The sequence below is a fragment of the Daphnia pulicaria genome, chromosome 3 (assembly GCF_021234035.1).
Source record: "Daphnia pulicaria isolate SC F1-1A chromosome 3, SC_F0-13Bv2, whole genome shotgun sequence".
In the NCBI taxonomy this organism is placed as follows: Eukaryota; Metazoa; Arthropoda; class Branchiopoda; order Diplostraca; family Daphniidae; genus Daphnia; species Daphnia pulicaria.
Genome location: NC_060915.1, coordinates 10,498,149 through 10,513,285, shown reverse-complemented (window position 1 = coordinate 10,513,285; position 15,137 = coordinate 10,498,149). Strand labels below are relative to the sequence as shown.

At 40.4% G+C, this 15,137-nt stretch overlaps 5 protein-coding genes across 6 annotated transcripts; 4 read left to right on the top strand and 1 right to left on the bottom strand.

Moving 5' to 3' along the window:
- Window positions 1-188: 188 nt before the first annotated feature.
- Window positions 189-1,713, top strand: LOC124329512 (trypsin-1-like). Its single transcript, XM_046788589.1, has 7 exons — window positions 189-262; window positions 346-577; window positions 668-818; window positions 899-1,021; window positions 1,119-1,263; window positions 1,337-1,456; window positions 1,586-1,713. Exons 1-7 carry the CDS (start codon window positions 214-216, stop codon window positions 1,639-1,641), a joined length of 876 nt encoding a protein of 291 aa, XP_046644545.1. The 5' UTR covers window positions 189-213; the 3' UTR covers window positions 1,642-1,713.
- Window positions 1,714-2,294: 581 nt separating this feature from the next.
- On the top strand, window positions 2,295-3,877 carry LOC124329515 (trypsin-1-like). The gene is made up of 7 exons (XM_046788596.1): window positions 2,295-2,396; window positions 2,549-2,777; window positions 2,850-2,969; window positions 3,063-3,093; window positions 3,169-3,291; window positions 3,356-3,494; window positions 3,588-3,877. The coding sequence occupies exons 1-7, from the start codon at window positions 2,351-2,353 to the stop codon at window positions 3,761-3,763; spliced, it is 864 nt and encodes a 287-aa protein (XP_046644552.1). The 5' UTR covers window positions 2,295-2,350; the 3' UTR covers window positions 3,764-3,877.
- Window positions 3,878-5,708: 1,831 nt separating this feature from the next.
- LOC124329437 (trypsin-1-like) lies at window positions 5,709-7,765 on the top strand. The gene is made up of 8 exons (XM_046788498.1): window positions 5,709-5,788; window positions 5,960-6,180; window positions 6,263-6,333; window positions 6,534-6,681; window positions 6,803-6,922; window positions 7,028-7,163; window positions 7,304-7,423; window positions 7,588-7,765. The coding sequence occupies exons 1-8, from the start codon at window positions 5,746-5,748 to the stop codon at window positions 7,641-7,643; spliced, it is 915 nt and encodes a 304-aa protein (XP_046644454.1). The 5' UTR covers window positions 5,709-5,745; the 3' UTR covers window positions 7,644-7,765.
- A 405-nt stretch (window positions 7,766-8,170) lies between these two features.
- On the top strand, window positions 8,171-11,852 carry LOC124329503 (BTB/POZ domain-containing protein KCTD3-like). 2 transcript variants are annotated; one of them, XM_046788578.1, is made up of 13 exons: window positions 8,171-8,337; window positions 8,411-8,727; window positions 8,787-8,955; window positions 9,017-9,132; window positions 9,201-9,294; window positions 9,359-9,570; window positions 9,650-9,859; window positions 9,971-10,087; window positions 10,147-10,295; window positions 10,364-10,556; window positions 10,621-10,717; window positions 10,781-11,240; window positions 11,463-11,852. In XM_046788578.1, the coding sequence occupies exons 1-12, from the start codon at window positions 8,285-8,287 to the stop codon at window positions 11,211-11,213; spliced, it is 2,160 nt and encodes a 719-aa protein (XP_046644534.1). In that variant the 5' UTR covers window positions 8,171-8,284; the 3' UTR covers window positions 11,214-11,240; window positions 11,463-11,852. The 2 variants fall into 2 exon arrangements, with proteins under 2 accessions (XP_046644534.1, XP_046644533.1); XM_046788577.1 differs by having other exon boundaries at window positions 10,781-11,852.
- A 1,042-nt stretch (window positions 11,853-12,894) lies between these two features.
- On the bottom strand, window positions 12,895-14,104 carry LOC124329518 (parapinopsin-like). Its single transcript, XM_046788599.1, has 4 exons — window positions 13,958-14,104; window positions 13,757-13,889; window positions 13,416-13,691; window positions 12,895-13,344 (listed from the first exon to the last, which is right to left on the bottom strand). Exons 1-4 carry the CDS (start codon window positions 14,029-14,031, stop codon window positions 13,141-13,143), a joined length of 687 nt encoding a protein of 228 aa, XP_046644555.1. The 5' UTR covers window positions 14,032-14,104; the 3' UTR covers window positions 12,895-13,140.
- Window positions 14,105-15,137: the final 1,033 nt, after the last annotated feature.

The window sequence follows — 15,137 nt, the reverse complement described above, 5'->3', positions numbered from 1 at the left end:
ACTATATATGTACTCGTCATCGCTTAGCTACGTACTGGCTACGTAGCCTATATTGCGTTGCATAACTGTGTTCTAATTTTGTAATGAGGTTGTCTCTTATTGACAAGAACATGTGAAATTTGGATGAAGTACGTAGCCTATAAAAGAAAGTGAATTTGGCAAGGAAAAACACTTCGTCTCGTCTCGTCAAGACGTTCGCACCTAAATTCCAAAATGAACAAAATTGTCATTCTAGCCTTATTATATTTCGCTTGCATCAACGGTAAGAACACCAATTAATCCAAAAGTTTTTTGTTTAATGCATCGTGTTCTAAAATAATAAGAATATGTTTAAAATTTTAACAGCCGCTCCTCAGCGTATGGTGCTGCCCCGTCTGCCCGCTTCGGTCATCCTGAGTGGCAAATATCAGCTGATCCCGGAGGATAAGATTGTCGGTGGTAAGGAAGTCGTCCCCAACTCGCTACCCTTTCAGATTTCGTTGCAGCGTAAAAGTTCCAGCGGCATTTTTTCTCAATCATGTGGCGGTTCTATTCTCAACGAGAACACCATCCTTGACGCTGCTCATTGTGTTGACGGGTAGATTGATCTTTTGACACTTTTTGCCTTTTTGCAACATTCAACTATATACCTAATATATTAGCTAACAATATTTGTGTGGTTTTCTAGAGTCGCTGATGTGTCCATATTTCGCGTAGTTGCCGGAGAACATGATTTGTTCCAAGTTAGCAGTCTGGAACAAAATATGGACGTGAATAATATCCTGATGCACCCAGATTACAACAAAAAGACTTCGGAAAACGACATTGCTCTTATCTACGTAAAGATGACGAATCTAATCAATTTCTAATTTGCTGGCGTCTACAAATAATTGATTTTCGATTATTTCTCAATGTAAAGTTGGCTGCGCCTTTGGATCTCAGCGTTCCGTCGGCCAAGCCTATCAATATGCCACCAGCCACTTGGGAGTTTGATCCTCCTGCTGGAATAGTTGCTACTGTTTCGGGATGGGGAACAACAAGCGTGAGATTTCATTTGTTTAACTGCAATTTTCCATTACGATAAATCAAGTGACATTCATCCAATACTACTATAAAATTGTTTCTTTTTTTCCAAAAAGTCTGGGGGTAGTACTTCCAATGTGCTCTTGAGTGTTGACATTCCCATTATTTCCGACGATGCATGCAATGCTATCTACACCGATGAGTCAGAGCCAAAACCCAAAGCCATCTACGAATCAATGCTATGCGCCGGCGGTCCAAATGGTCTGATTTTATTCAATATTTATGTGTTCTCCATATAACACCAAATATTCATCTTACTCGTGATCCACAAAAGGAAACGTAGATTCCTGCCAGGGGGATTCCGGAGGACCTTTTTTCATCGGAACGAGCACTAACGCGATTCAGCTCGGTGTTGTGTCATGGGGCCGCGGCTGTGCGACAGGACACTATCCGGGTATGTACATGATTATCTCTATCGAGATATCATTCGTGTTTTACAGCTCGTCCACTTGAGACGTACAGGCTGGTGTAGCGGTTATTTAATCTAAATTGAAATGTACTGACTACCCGTGTTGATCTGTAGGTGTCTACACCCAAATATCTTACTTCCTAGACTGGATCAATGAAAACCTGCATTAAACGACGCGCATATTATACGAGTGTTTTATCATTTCAAATCACATTATTACACTTATTGACAATAAACGTAGCTGTTAGTATTTTAAACAGTCGTCTTGTTTTTCGTTCCTTTATATTCATTTTAAGGTGTCAACTTATTACAGTAGCCTATAAATACTATTATTCGCTTTGTATTTGCTTAACCATTAATTAAATCTATTCATGCCTGTGTAGTGATTTTGCTAAACTGTATAAACTAATAGGGGGGGGGGGCTATAAATGCACTGCTATAAGTACAAGCGAAGAAAAAAATTTGGATCCCTTATCCGCTTGATAATTGGTGGTTAAAGTAATACATGATTATAGATATGATAATAGCCTGTTGCCAACGAACACTGTACATTTCAAATATGCAAGCAGGACAGGTGTCTCTAACACCTTGACATGTATCCGTGTCGAGATGAGAGCCCTTTCATCTGTGTCAGCCGGTAAAAACCAGAGATACCAATTTGACCTTTAACACATCCCCCTTGTGCCATTAGCTGCTGATTAAAAGGGATAATGTTGATTGGATGGGTGATGTTGTAAGACAGTAACTTGACGTCACAGGAGAATAAGCAACAATGCTCATTTAATCGATAAGAAACGGATATTGATGAGGTATAAATGAAAGTCGTTTCGATGAAGGAAGACACTTGCGTCCAGTCTCTCAGAGAAATTCACAACCGAGATGAATAAGATCATCCTTCTAGCCGCTCTCTTCGCCTGCGCTTATGGTAAGAATCTCTTTCTGCTTAACTCTCTCATTTCACGCGCCATTCTCGTCCAAACTATGTATAATAGTTCTACTGCATTTAAGTTATAGGTGTATGTATTGTATACATATTACACTTTAATTATAACGAGTGAAATGTCTTGATTTTAACAGCCGCTCCCCAGCGCATGGTGCTTCCCCGTCTGCCCGCTAAGGTCATCTTGAACGGCAAATACCAGCTCATCCCCGAGGATAAAATCGTCGGAGGTAGCGAAGTCGTTCCCAACTCTTTGCCTTTCCAGATTTCGTTGCAACGTCGCAGCTTCGGTGGCTTCTCGCAATCATGCGGTGGCTCCATTCTCAACGAAAACACCATCCTCGATGCTGCCCATTGCGTCGACGGGTAAGTTGTCTTTTATTCGGTTTTCTTTTGGTAACCGCGACATATTCAAAAATTTCTTTCCCGCCTTTATAGAATCACTGATCTGACCGTTTTCCGGGTAGTTGCCGGCGAACACAGCTTGTCCGTCGTCAGTGGTTTGGAACAGAATCGTGACGTTAGTGGATACTTGATGCACCCCGACTACGATACAAGGTATAATTGGATTTTTCGTTAGCCAAGAGATTTATTTAAACCTTATTTGATACATGTATTCTTTGATTTGGAATCATTTTATGATTGAAACAGCACCTCGTCCAACGACATCGCCCTTATCTACGTAATAACCATTATTGAAATTGATTACATGGGTCCGATCCGTACTCATCATGATTCGTTCTGATTGTCAATTTAGTTGGCTTCACCTTTGGACTTGAGCGTTCCATCGGCAAAGGCAGTCAACATGCCACCACCCACCTCGGAATTCGACCCACCCGCTGGCACCATTACCACTGTTTCCGGATGGGGAACTACTTCCGTAATAATTCACTCCCATAATATGCTGCATACTGAAATTAATTTTTTTAATATTATATGCACAGTCTGGAGGCAGCATTTCCAACGTGCTCTTGAGCGTTGATGTCCCCATCGTTTCCGATTCCGACTGCAATGCTGCCTATGCCGGAGCTTTCGACCCTAACCCAATCTTCCCTTCCATGATGTGCGCTGGCGGTCCTCCAGGTCAGTTAACACAAACGCACATCATTAAGATTTTTTGACTGTTTACAAACAACAAATCAGTATAACACGGATATTTTTCGTTGTGTTCTACAGGTGGTGTCGATTCTTGCCAAGGAGACTCTGGTGGCCCACTTTTCACTGGTACTGGAGCTGATGCTGTCCAACACGGAGTTGTTTCATGGGGACGCGGCTGCGCTTTGGCTGATTACCCCGGTGTCTACACCCAGGTGTCATACTTCCTTGACTGGATCGCTGCCAACAAGCAGTAAAAAGACTATTGATTTTAGGCCAATATTATAATCCCGCATAATTATTGGTGATATTTTCTTATCTCCCATTATATTGCGTGACGGTTATACTCAAATAAATTTGTTTCAAGAATATCGAAATTCTTATAGTTCATTTCTCTAGTGGTTTTGAAAACTGTATGCAGCTCAATTTATTAATTAATATGGACAAGAAACCATTTTTCGATCAAATTTCGTTTATTTTGAATCGACAGAAACATACAGACAAAATCGAGGACAAAATCATAAATCGAATTTTCTCAGCTTTCGAGAACAGGTGAGCGTCGCCAAAAGTTTGGTGGTTCCATCGCGGATGTCTTAGGCTTACGGTATAACTGGAGTATCAACATCACCAGTGACATGGACCTCGTCGTTATCTAACTTTTCATTTTCTTGCTCATCGAAAATTTCTGACTCTTCGGTGGGTTCTGGCTCCTCAGAATATTCCGGGTTCTCGCCCGTCTCTGATTCCTCAACATTTGGTTGCTGTACTTGATCATCATCCTCTTCAAATACCAGATTTTCGTCCTCCGCCATTATCGGGAACTCGTCACTCTCAACACCGCCCGGCTGATTTTCTGGCTCTAGTTCATTACCGCCTTCATCATCAATCGTAATCTCCTCATCGAGTTTATCACGAATCTTTCTCTCTGGCATCCGGTCGATCACTGGGTGTTGTTCCGCGGTTGCGTCATTAACATCATATCGTGACTCCAATATCAACGGTGTGTTCTTGATGGCAATTATTTTAACTGGCTGACGGTCCTTTGACAATACCGGCCGGAAGGGTTTGAAGGTACTGGCAGGTAAAAGTTTTGCCCGGAAATGTTCCGGTTTGAAATCGTCTGCGGTATTTTGTTTAGCGCTCATTTCTTTCTTGGCCAATTCTTGGAGGACTTTCTTGCTTCTCCTGTCTATGACTGATGTGCGATCCTTGGACAAAACAGGACGAAAAGGCTCATAGGTACTGCCAGGTAGAGGTTTAGCTCGGAAAGGTTGTCTCTTTTCCCAACTCATTTTGGTACCGGGAAGCTCCACTGTCACAGTTGGTTTCATCGTGAATTTGGTGGCTTGAATCTTGGATTCATTCTTTGAATCATGCCGAGTGGTTTGAGCTTTCGGGTTATTCACGGGCTTGACGGAGGAGGAGCGAAATCCCTGAAACCTGAAGCACACTTCCGAAGGGGATCGACCCGCGGAGCAACAGCATCCTGTAGCGCATTTGGTCGAACACTTGGTATTCATTTCTGATTTGTATTTTCCAATTTTCAAGAATGACTTCAGATTAGACTGTGAGAAGTCTGTCTCTCTTAAATAGCACCTGAATTCGGAAATGTCATTAGCACTCCCAAACTCCTACCTTTATTTCAAATTTAGTACAACATTCTCTCAAAAATGTTTTAAAAAATGGTCAATTACATGCTTAGAAATATTTAACAAACATTGTTCAAGCACATTGGAAATAGATTTCAATAGATGTTTTCCCCCATAATTCTTTTATATTATTGATGCGTCCGGTTTCTTATCATATTCGCTAAAGCAGCCGCAGTGTGAGTTAATGCAAACTATAAAGCAACTCGTTCACACCAGTTGGACTTATTTTCACACACTTTTCAATGAACACAAACTCAGCTGAGCGCGGTGAAAAGTGTAGTTTCCGCCAACTTGATTTGGATGCGCTATCTGCTTACTAGATCTAAGCGTAGCAGCAGGTCCATAACATGATAAGAGTAACTCATATTACCGTATGTCATTCTCTACAGTCGACTGATGAAATTTAAACAAACCAATAAGAATGCGACGTCATCAATTCAAAAAGGCTATGCAGTACAGATCTTTAGTTTCGGATCGAATGATAAGAAATCTCGGTTAGTTGTCACTTATATGTTCATCAGTTGAAGTGGCTATATAAACACTTGATCGGGCCCACGAGTAAAGTTTCGTCGACACCAAGATTCAGCACAATGAAGTTCATTCTTTTGGCCGCGTTTTTGGCATGTGTTTCCGGTAAGTCGGGTCTTTACTTGTTAGTGATGAGGTTTACCTCTTCTTAATTCATTTTTGTGATTCTTTTTTTTTTTCATTTGTTGTTACGCCAATATTACATAACATTTTGTACGAACACTCCTGCCCATGCTCCTGCCTTTATATGTCAACTGTATAATTTGCATATTGCAGCCGCCCCTAGACGAGCGGTGTTTCCTCGTCTGCCGCTGTCGGTCATCACAAGCGGCAATTTCGACACGATCCCGGAGAACAAGATCGTCGGTGGTTCGGAGGTCGTTCCTAACTCGCTGCCTTTCCAGATCTCTCTCCAACGCAAAAGTGGCAACATTTTTTCGCACATGTGCGGCGGTTCGATCCTCGATGAAACAACCATTCTGAACGCTGCTCATTGCGTCGATGGGTACTAAAATGGGACAGAAATGTACAGAATCTTAGTTAGGACGTTGAAATTTAATTGCGCAATTCTCTTTTCAGTTTACGCATCTTTGTGCTGGTTCTATCCTCGATGAATCGACCATCTTGACCTCTGCTGGTTGCGTCGCTAAGTAGGTTATTTTTTGTTTAATTATTGTATGCTATGGTGTAATCAAAATAATTGATTGTTGGCGGATTGTTGGTTAAGGTTGCGCAATTCAAGTTTATTTTCAAAACTAAGTTTTTGGGGATAATGTGAAAACAAAAATGTTTGATGGTTTCTGATGTAATTCATTGTGCGTCTTGTTTTTTTATTGAAACTCTCGTGTAGTCAAGCCACAAGAAACTTGCAAGTCGTCGCTTCCGAACACAGCCTCGGTACCATTAGCGGTGAGGAAGAGATTCGCTTGGTTGCCTCAATTCTTCCCAACGCTGCTTACGACGCAAACACTAACGAGAGAGACATCGCAATTGTCAAGGTATGGTCTATTTTTATAATTGATTTCTTAATTAACAAGCCCGAACAACCCTACCTTTCATCATATTCATTAATTAATTGCAATTTCTTTATTTCATAACGCAATGGATATGTGAATGCAGCTATCCACTCCTTTGGTCTACACATCCAAAGTGGCGCCTGTCGTTCTCCCACCACCACTTTCGGAATTGGATCCACCAGCCGGACTCGACGTAACTATTGCCGGTTGGGGAGACACAGTCGTAAGCACATTATAAATACATAACAGTATAATACATGACAACCTATACTTCCGTGAACGTGAACGCTGCATCGGCACTAAATATTTTCTATTGTGTTGTATGCAGGAAGTAAATGGAACCGGTTCGGATGTACTTATCAGCGCAACCGTACCAATCGTCGCTGATGACGTTTGCAACCTTGCTTATGGAGGCAACGAGAACAGCACTATTGTATTCCCAGACATGATGTGTACTGGAAATAGTACGTATAGGATTTCGTTTTATATCTCTTATAAATAGTAAATAGTCCAATGAGTTCTGGTTTGCTTTGAGAACTTTTGAAAACAGAATTTTACTACATTGTCTACATCTTGTCAATATATTTTAACTTTTCTTAATCAGGTAACGCTGACGCATGCAACCGTGACTTAGGTGGTCCACTCTTCACTGGAACTGGAGCTGAGGCTGTGATTCACGGGATCATTTCTTTCGGTATTGGATGTGGAGCGTCCAGCTATCCGGGTAAATACTATAAGCTATAATACTATAGCTCTTTTTTAAAATAATAAACAATTTTTAAATGCCATGGTCGTGAACAATTTCATCTGCATTTTTGTTTGCTTAATTAACTAATCAATCTACGTTTAATATTCAATCTTGCTTACATTTATTTGTCATTTTCACAGACGTTTACACTCAAGTATCCTATTTTCTGGATTGGATCGCTGCCAACCGGGGTTAAGCTGAAAAAGATAACTGTTTGAGCATATCCCTAATTTTCAGTGCTTTTTTGTCCTTTGACTACTGTTTGAAATTGCCCTGTGTATTGATAACCTACTTCAGGTTAATAAAGCATCAAACCCTTCACACTTTATTGTTATTTTTTGTAATACTCAATGGGACTTTTAAAAAGTAATGCAGTAATCTGTAAAATTTTTAGCTTTCAAAACAATTTGATACAAATTTTTAACAGTGGATTTAGATAAAATACTTCGATAGTTTCATAGGGTACTAGGAAATCATCAATGAATGCCGGTGAATGCTCGGTATTGCTCGTGAGATATGAAGCTGCAAGTGCAACTATAACTTTAAGCTTTAAGGAGTTAACATTAACTAACACAGTAAAATGCTCAGACAGGCATAAAATTTTACTTTCGTGGCACAAGATTTACATGGAGAAATCAGAAATCGCTGATGATTCGCTGATGATTAGACTTGTAGATTTTCAAAACATTAGTTTCATCACGGCCACTAGATGGCTTCATACTCTAAAATAAAATAAAAAAACAAGTTTTGACAGTTGGTGTTTTGCTTTTTTTATTTGATTACCATTTTCTAAAAGTATATACGTTTCTACGTTCAAAATCCACTTGCATTCGCAGAATGAATGATAATCAGTTTGGCGAGATCATCAATCTAAACGTTGGTGGAAAGCGGTAGGTCTGGTTGTACATATACCGCTTAATCCAACGTTGTATTTGAAAATCGTGCCGAATTATTTGGTTTCAGATTTAGTACTTCCCGACAAACGTTAACATGGATTCCAGACACTTTCTTTACCTCACTTTTGAGTGGCAGGATAAGCACCCTTGTGGATGACAGGGGATCCATTTTCATTGATAGAGACCCCACTCTGTTCACTCATGTCCTGAATTACCTTCGTACAAAAGAAATTCATCTTCCTGAAACAGTTGGAATGAGGGGTCTTGTACATGAAGCTGAGTTCTATGGAATCACTCCCCTCACTCAACAGTTGAAATTAGTCCAAGAGTTAGAGCATTCCTCTTGTGGCAATGTACTTTATTATGGATGCTTAAATCCACCAAGTAAGTTTTTTTTTTTAAATCCATGTTAGTTTAAATAAATGTACCATATTTTCTTATAGGTGTTCCATTTCCAGACGTAAGAAGTAGTAAAGATGTAGAAGCAAGTGTTGCAGGTGAAGGATTGCAACACAACTGTAATACACCAAGACAGTCTGCTGTAGATCTCAGAACGTTAGTGCCACCAAGAGGCAGCAGTAGTTCAAGAAATGGCCATGTTGTGATGAACAGGTTTAATTAGCTTAACATTTTCACAAACATTTTCTCTCATATTTTTTTTTCGCATTTCTAGGACGCATTCCCGTTCATCGTCTCTTGATTTGCGATGGAACTCACTACGGAGACAAGAGGGAGGATTAGGAGTCGGTTCCCACAATCATTTGGCGGCGTGGTTTGGAGGCTTACATGGTAAGTTTTAAAAAAAATTATTCTTTTTTGTATTGCCTTGTAAATTTATAGTAATCTCTGAAATTTAGTTCGATCTTCCATCGATCCACTACGAGTAAATCTGATTAAAGCCCACCATAACTGGATCTTGATTGCCTACGCCCATATGATCACCTGTCACAAGTAACATAAGAAATTCGAGTTTTGTTTTGTGTTCTCAGAGGTTATCACTCGTTGAATAATTCAGATTTAAAGACGCTGGTGGTTGGCACCTTGTCTTCACCAGTCCTTGGATGGATAATCATATTGACCGGGTGGCTTTAAATGCGAGGATGACAAGTAGTGGGGGTCAAAATCAGAATCCTAATTCTTCGTCGGAAACAAAAATGGTTGCTTTGGCTTCGGGGACCACAATTCGACTATGGGCAATCACCGATGATGGCCAGCGCAATGATATAGGTAGCCATATAATATAAAAAATTAACTTTAATTTGAGTGCATTTTGAATTTGAATGCATGATTCATGTTTCAATTTCAGGAACCTTCAACATGCATGTCTCGGTAGAATCTCTGTTTTTCATTGGTAGCCAATTGGTGGCTCTTTCTCGTCCACCCGTCGGCAAAATTGGAGTCTGGCACTCTATGACTCAGCATTGGCAAATCCAAGACGTCACACCAGTTTCTTCATTCGATACAGCTGGATCTTTACTTCTTCTAGGATGCAGCAACGGGTCCATCTGTTACATAGGTAAAACAGCTCCGTTATCATCGGAACAATCATCGTTATCAAAAGTTATTACGATTATGAAGTCAGCGATATTTAGCAGTCTAATACTTTTCAAACCGATCTACTTTATAGACATGCAGAAATTCCCGCTGAGAATGAAGGATAATGATCTGCTTGTAACTGAATTGTATCGCAATCCAACGCCAGAGGCCATCACTTCCATTTCAGTTTATCTGACTCCTAAAACGAGTAACATACTTACGACTTGTTTTGTCGAACGAGCTATAACACGTTGCAATGACTTACAGATCACACGGGCATGTGCGGCAATTGGATTGAAATTGCCTACGGGACTAGTTCAGGAGCCGTGAGAGTAATAGTACAGCATCCCGAAACGGTGGGTCATGGACCCCAACTGTTTCAGACATTCACCGTACATCGTTCGCCTGTCAATAAAGTAAAATTCCTCTATTACTTGACTGCATAATTAAAAGCTTTTACAGTTACGTAAATTTGTACAATCAGGTCAGGCTTTCTGAAAAATATTTAGTCTCCGTCTGTAGTGAGTATAATCACGTCCGGACATGGAGCGTCACACGCTTCAGAGGGATGATTTCTACTCAACCCGGATCCACGCCGGTTTCTTCTTTTAAAGTTCTCTCGCTGGACGAGTACGACGGTTACTCAAGTGGGCTCAATCCGTCACGGAGCGACTGCGGTTGGAATAGATTTTGAAAGTAATCCAAAGCTATTTAATTGTGTTTAAATTTGACACTTACTAGGGCCGTATGGAGAGCAAGACGACGAGCAGTTATTCGTTCAACAGATTGTACCGGACAGCGACGAACTCTACGTTCGTTTAGCATCAACTGGGAAACGGTAACTATATAATGTATTTTTAAAAACTTTTTAGGCCTAAAATTCTTATTGTGATTTCAATAGGGTTTGTGTCATAAAATCCGTTGACGGGACGATTATCACATCCTTTTGTGTTCACGAGTGCGAAGGATCTAGCCGAATGGGATCACGTCCCCGCCGAGTTCTTTTTACCGGCCACTCGAACGGTGTCGTCCAGATTTGGGATCTAAGTACGGCGCTCGATCTGTCGAATCGTGGAGAGCCACCGCAAGTGGGCGGTCCGACTCCGATTGAATTGGTTCGTGCTTTGGAACAATGTGAAGTGGTGGCGTCTCGTGGATCTACTCCAGCTCCCACTCCCGGCCTATCTTCAGCTTTCTTCCACGGCCACTCCAGAGTAAAGGCAGCCAACGTCCCTCTTCTTCTGCAGTTACAACGTCCCAATAACGATGCTCACAATGAAGTGAATGAATCAGAGGGTCACCCGGTCCCCACTGGGTGTGATGGCGACAATTAATGCTAAATTTTCAACACCTTCCACTCGGTAATTGATTTACGACTTAGAATCTCTAACTTGAATTCACTCATTAATTTGGCACGTAGCTCCAACAGTCACTTCTGTCAGAATTTAGGTTAGAAAATAGTATGCAAATTTCGGATCAATTTTCTTCCCTCCTTGTTGCAGTACTCAGAAAAGTCCTTTGGTCCCGAGCTTTCTGACTGATATTGTCCTTTTGCTTCCATCTCCATCTTTCGATTAATTTAGCCTCCACAGACGCCATCAGAACGCGCATGGTGGTTAAATATGGAAAACTTATTACGTGAAGGGCTGTCTGTCTATCCCACCGCATTCTTGATGTGTGTCTCAACGTTCCAGGGTTGAACAATTCATTTCATTAAAGCGATCCTACTGTAAGAAAGGAGCATATAGGGTTTCTAAGTCCCCCACTGTCGAATGCACTTTTTGTCTTCCAAGTGAAAGTTACGATTGTTTCTCTTAAGCCTGTCTTTCATGATATTGTTATGAGACAGTTTAATGAACGCTCTTAGTCGTTATTTTTGTAATCCTTCATCTGCTTTTATTTTAGTCATTTGTATTTGAAATGACTGTTTGAAATTTGCCTCAAAAATGAAAATCATTAAAGATTAGATACCGATACCGGATATAACATCTAAAAAAAGTTACCGTTTAGTACTTGGCTGATAGCCTTTGGCAAATGGTTGCTAGAATTTCAAAAGTAGTTAAGCTCGTCATTAAAATATTGTGTCTCGAGCCATGAAGAGTATATTCCAGTTATACAAAGGCGTACTGTAAGCTGTTGTAACTTACTAAGTACTAACCCACCAAGTTACGGTATCTCACTGCCCACGTATTTTAGAATTAGTCCTAGTCCTTATTCCGCCTTATTCGAAATCCCTGCAGTAATTCCTTCTACATAATTTATTCGTATAGATAGTTAATAATTCACGAAAGAAAGTAAGGGAGAGGAAGGGTAACTTTTTTGTAAATTAAGCTTCTGTATTCAAACCAGGCTACTGAACATAAGAGCTGAAGCAGCACATTTTATACTGTAATAATGTTGTCGCGTGGAAAGCAACGCAGAAACAGAAAAAATTGCATACTTTTTCCTTTGGTATTGCTTGAAATGTTTGGGCAACAACCTTTCTATTTTGTTTGTCTTCGCTCCCCCTGGATTTTTCGTAACGTCCGGAATTTTGGGCAATATATTGCTCGGTAAGCAATGTATTTCGCCTTGTAAGCATGAAGATATGTCAATCTGATTCTATTTTTTTTTCTCCGTCTGGTTTCGAAGAAAGATAGACCGCATCCCTTATCGATTCTAACATAGCTGCTACAGCGTGCAGTCTGTAATTGCAGTGGGTTTCTGGCGACGAGTATTGACGCAAGGCATTTGGCGATCGCAATCGGCAACGTTCATTTATCTATTTATTAGCTATTCATAGTACAATAACAAGGAAATGTAAATTGCATTGGATGCCTTTAGACATGCTGCTGCTGCATACAAGATGCAATGCACAAGTTTTATATTTTTTATAAACGCTACGCCAATGGATCGTCGTTGTACATACAGGAATAATCTAAAAGGAAAACTGAGCAGTTCTTTTTTTCTAAGGAGGTTTTACAGCAGCGCACTCTGTGTCGGTGGTTGAAGTTCAAGTAATTTAAGCCTATCTGCTAGAATATTTGTGTTTCCAACGCTGAAACTCGATTATTTTAATATTCAAATCCTCTTTGATACGATGATGATCAATATAAGACACATTATGTTACGTAACTCAGAAAACAAAATGAATTATTTTACATTATGTATGCATCGTGACTTTCAAACGGCCAATATTTGTGCTCCGTAAAATAACGAAATTCTTGACCAAGATTATGAATCATGAATATTAGTGAAATTTGGGCGGTTGAAAATTTAGCATTAGTGTTGCACTGTCGGAGATTTTATTTTTTTTTCTGTCGAAACAGCATCCATCTGCAAGGTTACCGATTGACTGCCAGGGTTGCTTAGTAAGTCAATATTCGTCTGTTGGACGGTGACTTGGTGATTCTTTCCAGCACCCGTCTTATTAGGCTCGCCGACGTTTACCTGGTTAGATGAGTAATTGGCTCCTTTTCGACAGATCTGATATTGACCCTCTCATTAGTTGGCTTCTATTAATCTTCATTTAGGAAATATAATTGCGATTATCTTACTTGAGTGTTAAACAGGACATAGATGACTGGATTGTAGGTTATGGACGATTTTGCCAGCAAAGCAGGGAGGTAGCCATATACATTATTCAAATTCAACAACATATCCGAGTTTCCCAGCAGTGCTTCCCACACTTTGGCCATCGAAACGACGGTGTATGGTAACCATGCAAACAGGTAACAAATCACCATGAGCGTTAGCATGCAAGCTACTCGGCTCTCGGCTTTGCCGGCTACTGTAAATCGCCGTCGGTCGCGTCGGTCTTCTATTGACGTGATCTGCTGTGTCAAACAAGTAAGAATTAGCGTGGTAATCAAAGGTGCCGTTGAGCAAAATGACAGACCTGGTGAATAGCGAAGTAGATGCACATGTATGAGATCAACATGACGGAAATTTGGACGAAGAAACCCGTAATAAACAGGAAAAGGATATACGACAACGAGTTCCAGGATGTTGACTGCCAGTTAACAGAGCAACTGTTGATGAGTGTAAAACTTTCAATAGTAAGGCGTCTTGCAAACCACTAAACGGTACTTATTTTTACCTAATGCCCGGACCCTCTTGAACGAATTCGCCCCAGCCAAACATAGGTGGACTTGAAACGACGAAAGAGTACATCCAAAGAATGAAAATAAGGAATCCGGTTCCTGGAATTTTCAAACTCCATGTTGACTGACATATCTTCAGTGCTCTGTCTAGCGCTAAAAAGGCTAGAGTTGTTTCGGAAACGATTCCTGATACAGAAAGCGCTAGCATCATTTACTATTTATGTAAGCCTTTGTCTTAAGCCAATTTAACCAGGAATGAGATCGTAAATTTTTAATAAGGTTATTAATACATTATAAATTAGCATCGCATACCTACGAGAGTCGTTATAAAAGCGTAGATAATGCAAGCCAAGTCACCGAAGATCCATTTCCGCTGGACTGACGAAACCAAAGGCATAAAAATTCCAAATGTGGCCAGGATAAAATCAGCGCAAGCTACATTCACAACTAATATGCACTGCCTGTTCCATAACTGTACAAGAACAACCCTACTTAGAGCTTATTGCATGGAAAACACTTAAAATTTAATTGCTTTAACTTCGGCATTGAAATGACAACGTTACCTTTCTGTTTCTGGCTATAACAAAGATGACTGCTATGTTCGCAATACTACCAACTACCGCAATTGCTGTCAAGGCAGCAGTAATTATGTCATACCAGTGTTCTTCCATCGCGAAGCTTTCGACAGAAGAGCCTTGCTCATTCTGTAAGAAAACTCGCCTTTTTACAGTCTATATTCTTCGTGTTTCTCATGCGCACGTGCAGTACAAGCAACAAGCTGCGCACATACACTTAGATGCAAATATCCGAGCAATATCGGTAATAGCGGCAATATGCAAAGACATATCAAACTAATCAGAATCTGATTGGGCTGTCCGTGTGTTCCGTAAACCATAGAAACAAATAAGTCTTGGTATTTTCTTGTTAATGAGGAAAAATTAAAAATCTCATAATTAGATGATATTACTGTATGGGCCACGTTGATTTACCCCACAAAAATCAGTTTCCACTAAAAATGAACTATTTTGACGTGATTTATTACTTGTCGTTAAGTAATAAGTCAGCAGCGTAGCTTTATTGCGACAGCTATGTATATACACTTCCTTTATTTCTGCCGTTCGAAACTCCGATACCCTTTCCTCTGGTCCGTCATTCCCCAACCTACGGAAAACTTTG

Bases quoted from the DNA above. Each gene is read 5' to 3' on its own strand.
- LOC124329437 (XM_046788498.1), top strand. From the start codon at position 5,746: ATGAAGTTCATTCTTTTGGCCGCGTTTTTGGCATGTGTTTCCG. The intron at 5,789-5,959 runs GTAAGTCGGGTC...TGCATATTGCAG, and splicing joins GTTTTTGGCATGTGTTTCCG to CCGCCCCTAGACGAGCGGTG. The intron at 6,923-7,027 runs GTAAGCACATTA...TGTTGTATGCAG, and splicing joins CCGGTTGGGGAGACACAGTC to GAAGTAAATGGAACCGGTTC.
- LOC124329515 (XM_046788596.1), top strand. From the start codon at position 2,351: ATGAATAAGATCATCCTTCTAGCCGCTCTCTTCGCCTGCGCTTATG. The intron at 2,778-2,849 runs GTAAGTTGTCTT...CCGCCTTTATAG, and splicing joins GCTGCCCATTGCGTCGACGG to AATCACTGATCTGACCGTTT. The intron at 2,970-3,062 runs GTATAATTGGAT...TGATTGAAACAG, and splicing joins CACCCCGACTACGATACAAG to CACCTCGTCCAACGACATCG.
- LOC124329503 (XM_046788578.1), top strand. From the start codon at position 8,285: ATGAATGATAATCAGTTTGGCGAGATCATCAATCTAAACGTTGGTGGA. The intron at 10,088-10,146 runs GTAACATACTTA...AATGACTTACAG, and splicing joins TTATCTGACTCCTAAAACGA to ATCACACGGGCATGTGCGGC. The intron at 10,557-10,620 runs GTTGGAATAGAT...GACACTTACTAG, and splicing joins TCCGTCACGGAGCGACTGCG to GGCCGTATGGAGAGCAAGAC.
- LOC124329518 (XM_046788599.1), bottom strand. From the start codon at position 14,031: ATGTACTCTTTCGTCGTTTCAAGTCCACCTATGTTTGGCTGGGGCGAA. The intron at 13,890-13,957 runs GTAAAAATAAGT...ACTCATCAACAG, and splicing joins CAAGAGGGTCCGGGCATTAG to TTGCTCTGTTAACTGGCAGT. The intron at 13,345-13,415 runs GTAAGATAATCG...GGTCAATATCAG, and splicing joins ATGTCCTGTTTAACACTCAA to ATCTGTCGAAAAGGAGCCAA.
- LOC124329512 (XM_046788589.1), top strand. From the start codon at position 214: ATGAACAAAATTGTCATTCTAGCCTTATTATATTTCGCTTGCATCAAC. The intron at 263-345 runs GTAAGAACACCA...AAATTTTAACAG, and splicing joins ATATTTCGCTTGCATCAACG to CCGCTCCTCAGCGTATGGTG. The intron at 1,264-1,336 runs GTCTGATTTTAT...GATCCACAAAAG, and splicing joins ATGCGCCGGCGGTCCAAATG to GAAACGTAGATTCCTGCCAG.